This window comes from Engraulis encrasicolus, chromosome 5, assembly GCF_034702125.1.
Source record: "Engraulis encrasicolus isolate BLACKSEA-1 chromosome 5, IST_EnEncr_1.0, whole genome shotgun sequence".
Lineage (NCBI taxonomy): Eukaryota > Metazoa > Chordata > Actinopteri > Clupeiformes > Engraulidae > Engraulis > Engraulis encrasicolus.
Genome location: NC_085861.1, coordinates 50,944,295 through 50,954,952, shown reverse-complemented (window position 1 = coordinate 50,954,952; position 10,658 = coordinate 50,944,295). Strand labels below are relative to the sequence as shown.

The window sequence follows — 10,658 nt, the reverse complement described above, 5'->3', positions numbered from 1 at the left end:
AATGGGAGACTAAATTTTTTAGTACACTTTTGTCCAAAAAATAAAGTCTCTTGACTTGGACTTGAAAGGTGTTTATTATTATTTGGTTGGTTGTGGTGAGAGGTGATAACTTATCCGTTGTCCAGACCAGTGAAAGGTGCACACCCAGGCTCTTACGCCCCTCTAAAGAAAGTTGAAAGTATCACGAGAAAGACCACTCCCCATGACATTTTAAAATGTTCTTAAGTGTTTGAACTTTTAAAAAATCTGCTACTGACTGACATTGCAACTGGGTGAAATTGAGACAGACAAGTTCAGAAATGCTGCGTTCTTTGTACCAGGAATGAAGATGATCCAGTTGAGCTGCTTTGTCAAGTTGATTGTTTTTTTTTCTCACACAGAAGCCTTGAGAGACCTGACCACACACTAAAGGAAGTGTAGGCCTACCTCCTTCCTCATTTAGAGATACAGATGCACACACACGCACAAACATGCACACACACACACACACGCATGCATGCAGACACGCACGCACGCACGCGCGCGCACACACACACATTTATCCCACTGAATCAGTTAGAAATTAATTTTAAAGTAATATGGCACCCAGTCATAACTCCCGAGTAGCATAATATGCTGTCATGAGAATAGAACTCGTTTCCAAGAGTTTTAATCATTGAGATGTGAACTTAATACTGTAGGCCTATTTCATGGTCTGTAGGCCTACACCGAAATGGGTGTGCCAACAATATACAGTGACTTTCCTCATCTGTCACAAATGTCATGAGAACAACAACATGATGGGACTTGTCTGACACGTGTTTGTTTCAGAGTGAGTCATGGTTGAGGTGTCGCTTCTATATTGATATTTTGGTGCTATGCTCTATTTCCTCTTACAGTAGGTTAAATAAGTGACTCGCAAACACCAACACATTAGAATTGTGTTCAAAATGTAACCGTGAGATTGAGATGTTATGCATCCTGCACTTTTGTATTGAAAAGTATCTCACCAATACAGTTGCTGTTAGCCTATTTGTATACAAATGATAGGCTACATATTGCATTATGAAGAAACAGTAACCCTTCCTCACACTACCACCAGAGCAGTTCATTTGGCATAGTAGCATAAAATCATCCATTTGTCATCACTAGGCTGTGGATGGAGGATCGGTTGACACTGTAACCCATTTCCTCCCCCCCTCTTGTTGTGTATTGCAACATTTTAGCAATGTGTCTTCCAAAATCCGGCGCCTTGTCTTGTGTCTGAAGAGTCACATGGTTGAGTGTTTTTTTTTTCTTTTCTTTTCTTCAAAGCATGTTCCTCCCCCTGTGTGAATTTGAGGTGTGTTCTGTCATTCCTCTCATGTTGATATTGGTTGTGGTATGCATGAGGTTGTTCATCCAGCTCCACTGGTAAAAGGTGGTCATGAAAAAAGGTTTTAAACTAAGTTAGAAATGGTGGTACTGGTGTGTTAAGGTGCGTACGTACATCTTGAGTATACACAACAGTGCCAAGTCACTGTTGTGGATATACCAAAACTGGCTGGTATGTCAACACCTCATGTTATGCATCTCCCTACCATGTGACCATATACAGTGCGTCTGGTGTCTGGTGCAGGAGTGGAGACTCCGAGCCAGAGCTTTGGTGGTTCCTGCTGCCACCATGTGGTCGGGTGCTGCAACTGACAGACCTCATGGTATAATGACCTAACAGCTTCAACTACCTGAGGAAAATGGCAAAAAATAGCCTAGGTACATAATAACACAGTGAGTTGTATAAGGAACAAGTGCGTAATCCTGAATAATGTTGATATGCAGAGGCGGTTCTAGAAGGGGGTCAGGGTGGGCCACGGCCCCTGTAGAATTGCTCCTGGCCCTGTTGTGGCCCCTGTATTAAACAGCCATTGGCCAGTATTCTTTTTTTACTGAAATATCTAAATATCAATTAAAATACATAAACTAGAATAGTGTACCTGTTTTTCATTAAATATGCCCCCTTAAAACACATTAGGCCAACCTCAGGCCCCCTGGCAATTTTGGTCTTTAACTGCCACTGTTGACATGAGCCAATGCATTGTGACGGTATGTCAAACCCTAAAAATTCTACATCATTGTGCAGTCACGGGACTGTAAGAGACATTCTGTGAGACTGTGTGTATGACAGCACAACTCTAGCGTCGCGCCATCCTACTTACGCCAAGAGACTTCGCTCTGCACTACAATGAAATGGTAGTATTATGGGATGGTCAGGACCTGGCTAGCACAACTCACCCATTTAGTATATTTTAGATTGGAGGTGGTTGGTCTTGGTGTTTATTATCTGCATCCACCATGTTTTTAACAGCTTCTTCCCAGTAACAGTGAGGCTGTTGGCAAAAAGAACATTTGACCCACTTTTTTATTCTTTTGACCTCTTAGATTTTTTTTTATCACTTTTTAATGTATTTTGTCTTTTTTACTATTTTTCAATTTATTTATTAACTCAGATGGCCTGCACAAGATTTACTATGTGCTTGGACTACTAAGAATGGCAAATAAAGAACTTTGAACTTTGAACTTGTAGTATAGTATCTGTCATAACACAGAATATGGTCATTTTACCCATCCACACGCTCTGCTCTCCCTGATACAGTTAGGATACACTGATGTCTCACACACACTGAACGTGGAAAGACGTGTTGAACAGTGTGCAAAAGAGGATACAGTAGGGAAATCCGAAATGTAAAACATATATTTGTACCTTTTAGCCATCTTTGAAATGGTTTGTATATCATTTGAGGGATCGCTGACGTTTGAATGCACAATCTCATACATTGCGTTTGCATGGGCACTTTTGTTTTAAAATGAAATATGATTATCCTATAACAAACTTTACATGGCCAGTTTCCTTGTTTAATTGGTTTGTATTCATGGACATTTTAAACCAAATCAATTCAAATATGTAAGACACTTACATTGAAGGAGATTAGTTGATGTTTACATGGTGCATGTTTAATCTGTTTATACATTTAATCGGATTAAAAGTGCCCATGTAAACTCAGCAATTGTAATAGACTTACTGTAAGTCCTCCCCAAAACAGGTTCAGAGGACCATGTACTAATATAGTTTGTCTAGACTCTATAGTTTGTGTGACAAAGTAATGTCAAAATAAATCACGAGCAGCCAGTGTGTGATGTGTTTTTTGCGTCTTTAATGCAAAATATGTACAAATATATCTAAAAAAATATGTAGAATAGCATATAGAAAAATATATATCTATTTTGTTACAATTAAAACTAACACAGCACTAACACAAAAATACATATAAATGTATTTGGCCTCCATATCGTAATAAAACACAAAAACAAAAACAAAATGTACCAGGAAGTAAGGGTCGATAGATACCACAACCTTCTTTATGTACAGTTGTTTTTGTAACTGCCACATGACACTGGCCTCGACACCATAATAAAACAACAACAAACTATGCAGTCGCCTCCGACTGCTAAAGGTATATCCCCAAAACTACTACTAATTACAACTATATAATATAAAAAATATATAGAAATGTATTTGGCTTTGATATCATAATAAAACACAAAAGCTAAAATCCTTGTAGGCCTACCAGCAAATGAAGGTTGATAGATAACACAACCTTCTTTATGTACAGTACGCACAGTTGTTTTTTAACTGCCACATGACACTGGGCCTCAACATCATAATAAAACAAAACAAAAATTGTACCAGAAAATAAAGGTCGATAAGTACCGCAACATTATTGTTTTTTGTTTTTCGTTGTGTACCGCTGTTTCTCTCCCCCGCAGGCCACTGGATTTCAATATCATAATAAAACACAACAACAAAATACCTTGTACAGCAAATAAGGGTTGGTATAAATACCACACCATACAGTACATTTCCCCTTAATGTACCTGTATACAGAAATGATGCCGCCCCTGGGCCAGACACAAAACGCACCTTGACCCTGCTAATCAGACATGCTAAGAACACTAACTACACACAGTGCTCACAGCTAGTAGGTAATTGGACACTACGATACACCCCAGTCCTGTCCCCCCCATGCTATAGAGTTGGGATGCTATAGAACTTTAAACGTATATAGTGTGTGCGCAGAGGCACAGCAACACATTTTTGGCAGGGGGTGCTGTTGGTGGGTAGACAATTTGTGACAATTTGGGCGGTGGGTCCGGGAGCAACTCATGAAGCATCTTGGAAAGATTATTAATGCGAAGGCGGTTTTGAAGGCTGGTTTGGGTCGTGGTTGGGGGGCCATGTTGGCCCGGCCCCTTTGGCCCTCTTGGGCCCCCGGACCTGACATTGTACACTATATTGCCCCCCTAGGCCTGAGCCCGGCTGGCCTGTGCATTAATCCACCCCTGCCTGTATACGGTCGATTTTTTTAACTGCATATCACTGCCCTAAACTCCTCAGTGGGTCTGAAATCACAGGAGTTACAGTTAACTTTGACAAGGGGACAAACGGGTCTTTTGTCCCAGGCCCAAGGAGAATGGGAGGCCCAGAATTGAGTCCTCATATTCTGTGTATTTGGTTGGGGGCCCTTTTAGATGACTTCCCAGACCTTGCCAAAACTGTCAGTAGCCCTGCCAAGATGTGTGTGTGTGTGTGTGTGTGTGTGTGTGTGTGTGTGTGTGTGTGTGTGTGTGTGTGTGTGTGTGTGTGTGTGTGTGTGTGTGTGTGTGTGTGTGTGTGTGAGAGAGAAGCTCTTCAGAACGCTGAGGTGTGGGTGGTGTCTGTCTCCGACCACATGGAGCTCCTGCGCGACACCTGCGAGCCCATCATCTGACTCTTCACGGGGCAGTGCAGTTTCTTCAACATCTCCACCAGGTGGCGCCGGAACTTCACCCCCACAAAGGCGTACAGCAGGGGGTTGACGCAGCAGTGCATGTAGCCCAGGGTGGAGGTGACGGTCAAGGAGATGTCCAGAATGGTGGCCGTGCCGCAAGGCGCTAGCACACTGGTCTGGTTGGTGAAGACGGTGTCTGCGATCAGGGTGAGGTTGTAGGGCGTCCAGCTGACGAAGAAGGCCACGACCAGGGCCAGGATCACCCTCATTGCCCTCTTCCTCTGGAGGCTCTTGGTGCTGCGACTGAGGCGCAAGAGGATGCTGGTGTAGCAGAAGACCATGACGACGGACGGTACGAAGAAGCCCAGAATGTGGTACAGCCAGCGGAATGCCTTTTTCCAGGCATCAGCATTGGCCGTGGGGTAGTTAGGCATACACTCCGTCTTTTCTCTTCTGAGATCATAATTAGCTTCTAGGTAGAGCCAGTCGGGGATGGAGAGGACGAGACAGGCGAACCACACGGTCAGGCAGCTGGCCTGTATCGCCCATGGCTTCTTCCGTGAGTACATCTGCACGGCATGAACGATGGACATGTACCGGTCCACACTGATGCAGGCCAGCAGGAAGATCCCACAGTAGAAGTTGATCTGCATGAACAGGCAAAATAGTGCAAAGGTGTATCTCAAGACTACCTAAAACAAGTAATGTGGTGTTCTACAACATAAAACAGTTGCTTCTAAATCAGTTGCTTCTAAATCCGTTGCCTTAGAACAAAACAGTTACATTGTTCAGCAGAGATGGCCAAAGTAAAAGTATAGTAGAAGTAAAAACAAAACCTGCCATATAACAGTTTCCTTCCTACACATAAGTAGGGTTAAAGGAGCACTCCTGCCAATTTCAATATTCTGTTGTATTGCTCACGCTACCATTGACTAGTCATTACCCGGTGATGCTGCATTTTTTTGGCTCAGCCCTTTCCGAGATATGAGCTATTCTAATGGGGGCAGCTTTTGTTTACATTTTTAAAAAATCTTAACATAGGCCTTCTCCAAATGTTTTCCCAAAAGGTATCACTGTCTGCTGATGTTGCATAACCTCTTGGATGTTTTTTTTTTTTAAAGGCCAACTTCCGATAAAACACAGTTTTACTCACTCCTTTTGAAAATCGGATGGTCACTCCAAATTCAACTCACATGCAAGGCTTTCATAGCGTTGCATCACCTCGCCTGGCTGTGTTTCCCAATTTACGTAAATAATGCAGAGAAATGAGCGAATCACGAAAGGCTTTCTGTGTTGCGTCACATCGAAAGAAGGCGTTGGCCGCAAAGGTTTATGTCGACCCAATTTTCTAAAAACATGTTAAGTAATTTTTTTCTGCTTGTTTTCAAAACAAGCAACGCCTGGTGGCCCAAAACCTAGCTTAGCTTAGCTATCAGCTGGTTTGTACTCTCAGATACACACACAGCACAAAGCCTCATACATACAGCCCACCCACTCTGGTCGCTCCATGCCTGCAGTTCGCCTAGGGGTCGCTGTCGAAAGACCTGAATGGAGCCTGCACGCCTCCGTTGGCGCCCCTATAGTGCAGTTCCACCAGGGGAAGTGGAGACTCCATTACATTCTCTTCAAGAACAGGAGGACTGAGCCAATCAGAGACGCATTTCCACGAGAGCAGGAGGAGTGAGCCAATCACAGACGCATATACACGAAAAAAAAGGAAGACCCTCTCGTTTCTCCACAAGCCACCTCTGCTAGCTTGCAAAAACGTCTTGAAACAAAGCAACCAGCACGTTTTTTAAAACAGGACCAACGCGTAACACATTCAATAACAATGGGGAACACAGCAATATTAATGAAATGACGTTGAGAGCACATCTTTAATGTAAACGAACACCTGCCACCATTACAATGACCACGGTCTCAGAAAAGCCTGAAGAAAAAGAAAAAATTATCTCAGGTACTGAAAAGTCCATGGTAGTGTGAGCATTACAACTGCATGTTGAAATTGGATGAAGTTACCCTTTAACTTGACTGATAACTGGTGTACAGTTACTATTGAGTGATGTACCTGATGTACTAGTGCTGGTTGGATCAGATTTGATGGCGCGTTTTCTTTTTAGATTTTTGTTTCAGTAAAAACATCTAGCCATGTCATTAGATAGGCCTACAATGGAATAACTGGTGTAACTGCTATGTAATATCATGTAGGCCTACTAGTGTTGTAGGCCTACTTGCACCACAAATTCACTTCAACCTTTGCTTTAGTCGCCTCTGTTGGTCAGTCAAAATGCACTCATTAAACAGGTTCTGGAGTTTCAAACACAAGCAGGTAATTGGAGTGCTTCTGGGTGCTTCACCTTTTTTCCTTGGTACTCATCAATGTAGGGGCTCTCAAACTTGGTCCAAGTAGACAGATGCTGAGGCACTGAAGGTTGCAAAAAAATTGCAACCTTGACTGCCTCAGCATCTGTCTACTTGGACCAGGTTCTGGAGTTTATTGGATTCCAGTGATGTGGTGAATGGTGATGTGGTAGGCCTACCTGAAACATTGACCCGGCGATCTTGCAGAAGCCTGTGCCAAATATCCAGCCCTGTGACGCCTCCACAGCCCAAAATGGAAGAGTGAGCAGCAGGAGGGAGTCGGATATGGCCAGGTGCAGGATGAAGGTGTCTGTCACGTTCCAGGTCCTCCGCTTCTGCCACAGCACGGCCAGAACCAGGCCGTTACCCACAAACCCCACCAGCACGGCCAACGTGTACAGCACGGGCTTGAAGACCGCCTCGAACGCCATGCTGTCATTCTGATCGCAAACAGTACCGGTACCGGTACTGATGCAGCAGGTGTCATTATCGTCATAAGGATCGCTGTAATTGTCATAATCCTCATAGAAATCTCCAAAGAGTACCGGTAAGTCACTTCCCTGTAGAACCAATTTTCCATTAAGATTTCCCTGTGACAAAAGATAAGCAAACAAACAAAAAACAACAACATTAGGAGATCTACAAACATACCGGATGACACAGTCAGAGTGGCAAAACTCCAACACAAACAGCTGAGCTAAGTAAAGTTAGTGGGTCATGTTCAAGGATGGATTATGACTCCATGGGCCCCTGGGCCAGACAACAAGAACCCGCCCCCCCGATGGAATCATGAGGTTTGACAAGATTTGGGTGTTTACAGAAGATGTTAGAGAGCTTTGGATGTTGGGGGTTTCTCCCCCAAGAAAGTTGGAAAATACACAATATGAATTAACGCAAAATGAGAGCATGAAAATAGACCAATAATGAAGTGGGGGTTTTTGTAGCTCAGAGGCTTGGGTTTCAGGTCGCCCTTCGGTCATGGGGCCCTGGTCCTGGCCGGGTAGGCCCGTGCATGAACCCGTCCTTGGCCATGTTCTCAAGGATGGTTAAATGATTCATTTCAACACATTAACACTGTCACCCCAGTGGCCTGTAGGGGAAAACCTGATTGCAAGTTGGCTCACATTGAGTCACCCCGCCTCATCACCACCCAGACTGACAAGTCTCAATATGAAGTCTAGCATTTCCTGCTGGGACAAGCAAGACTGCAGTATTTGTAAGTAAATTGGAATGATTTTCAATGTGTGTGAATAATTGTACTTTCAATAACTCATTTGTTTGACCTGGTCTGTTGGTAATTAAAATCCAGAACATTAACATTTTATGTTATAGGCCTGTTTTCTAATCGTAGCCTATTTGTAAAGCTTTTAACATTTTTATAACCACACTGCACCTGTCTTGTTATCTGTTGTTTGTATACAGGTATGTTTATGTTTGTTCCTTGCTGCACAATTAATTGCCCTTTAGGTGGCGGTAAAGCTACATTTTTGCTGTGTGAAAAACATTGGACGGCAGTTGATGCGGTTGGCCATGCTAAAAGGCTGGTATGTTTGTACTGATTTAATATGAGTATGTGGCCTCCAGAGGTCACCAGTTGATGTGTTTAAAAACTGTCTAGGTTCATCATTCTAACAGATCTGCTGATCAAAAACAGGGGAAGCACCAACAGGCTATTCTACATCTAGGTTTTAAACTCACGTTGGAGACACCACCAACACCATACTGCCATGACATCCTAAAACAGTGGCCAACAGTAAGAATAGATACATAAATAAATACATTTACTTTGATCACAAAACTGAACTACCGAATAACTAACACAGTGTGCTTAAAAACAAATAAACGAATGCATGCCATGCAGAAACAAATAGAACACAGAAAGCTGCAGCTTCAGCCTGCCAATTGGTACAACACCAAAAAAAGATTGATCTGAGAAACCACAACTCACGGCAGCTGCACGGCTGATACCTCATCTCTCAACATTTTCAACTCAGTGAAAAAGTGTGATAAAAACGTCAACTAGAAAATATGGTATAAGATTGGTGGTTACATCGAAGTGTCTTCCACTTTGATGTAATAAACCGTGACCTCTATTCAGATTTTGTGAGATATGTTACTGTAGGCATACATTGAAAATTGCTAATTACCACAACAAAAATGTCCATATGATTTTACTATTGCTAGTGACTTGGATTAAATAAATAAATAAATAAATAAACAAACGAACAAGCGAGAGAGAGTGAGAGATTGCTGCATGTCAGGCAAATTTTCAATCTTAACTAATAACATTTAGCCTAATTAAAAATTCTAGCTTTTCTTTGATAAGCTTGTACATTGTGTTATACATTGGTGATTGAAAAATATTTAGTGATATGACATTCATATGCTGTCATATGATGTCTTGTTTATGAAAAGTAGATATTTTTCTCAACATGCAAGACAAAAATGGAGAAACGTTTAAAAAAAAAAAATCGGACTCAAAATTCACAGCCGCAGTATCACCCAATGACATAGATTTCAAGAAATTAAAAGTACTTACTAAAAGACTTTCAACTCCCATTGTTGTGCAAAACTTCTGGTGTGACGATCACTAGAAACAGTGGTTGCTTTGTGGTAGATGTGGAGAGGTTCATTTCTCTTCACAGACAGAGGAAAGACGTTAGCCCCAGTCAAACAGGAAGTGATAACATCAATAACACAAAATATGCCTATGATCCATTCATATAATATGACTTTCAAGTGTGCTGATACCATCACTGTCTGCAAATTATGTTCATAAATCTGCTGCAGAGAAAAAGCGAAGATATTTTATTGATTTATTGTGGTGTATAGGTTACAATTCCTAAAATTTTGTCAGCAGCGATCTGCATCTGAAAGTCCTGAAAAGTAGGCCTATCTGTAATACACATTTTGTGCACACAAAGACAACACAGGTAGGATTAAAAAAGGTTCATCTGAAAGGTTCATTTGTCTAATTATTACCATGAGAATTGCTTTCAAAAAAGCAAAGCAAAACTGAATAATGTGTACTTGACATACACCATCTCTTGGAACAGCAATGCATGTGGGCCCCTGGATGGAGAAAATGAGAGCATTTTATAGAAATATTGCTGTTCATGCTTTGAAAGTGATGCTTTGTGTGGCTTCATAATATTAGAAACCAACTTCAGAAGATACCACCAGGTATATGACAATGGGTTGTAGCCTATGTATTTAAGGTATAGTAGATGGATATAATCTGTAATCTTATATCATGACACACATCAATGCTTCAGTCTGAATATCTTTTTGACCCAGAAGATCTTCTGCATCTCTCATCAACCTGTTGGTTGCTGGTTCCATCAATGATTACACTGATGACAGCAGTGGTGATCATGATGATGATGGAGAGGTATGGGCAGAGCCATATAGAGGGGAGAGTTGCGCGATTGGAGAACCAGGAATTAAATTGCAGCCCCACCTTTCAACAAGATCGAGGTCGTGCCTAAAGCTGCTGTCTTTCCATAGACTCAA

At 42.1% G+C, this 10,658-nt stretch overlaps 1 protein-coding gene across 1 annotated transcript; it reads right to left on the bottom strand.

The window, feature by feature from the left end:
* Positions 1-4,705: 4,705 nt before the first annotated feature.
* On the bottom strand, positions 4,706-9,730 carry cxcr3.1 (chemokine (C-X-C motif) receptor 3, tandem duplicate 1). The gene is made up of 3 exons (XM_063198318.1): positions 9,685-9,730; positions 7,325-7,735; positions 4,706-5,431 (listed from the first exon to the last, which is right to left on the bottom strand). Exons 1-3 carry the CDS (start codon positions 9,703-9,705, stop codon positions 4,706-4,708), a joined length of 1,158 nt encoding a protein of 385 aa, XP_063054388.1. The 5' UTR covers positions 9,706-9,730.
* Positions 9,731-10,658: the final 928 nt, after the last annotated feature.

What these genes read in the sequence shown, in the direction of transcription:
- cxcr3.1 (XM_063198318.1), bottom strand. Translation starts at nt 9,705, where the DNA reads ATGGGAGTTGAAAGTCTTTTA. An exon ending in TGGGAGTTGAAAGTCTTTTA is followed by an intron (nt 7,736 to 9,684) that starts GTAAGTACTTTT and finishes CTTTTGTCACAG; the next exon opens with GGAAATCTTAATGGAAAATT. An exon ending in TCGCCGGGTCAATGTTTCAG is followed by an intron (nt 5,432 to 7,324) that starts GTAGGCCTACCA and finishes CTGTTCATGCAG; the next exon opens with ATCAACTTCTACTGTGGGAT.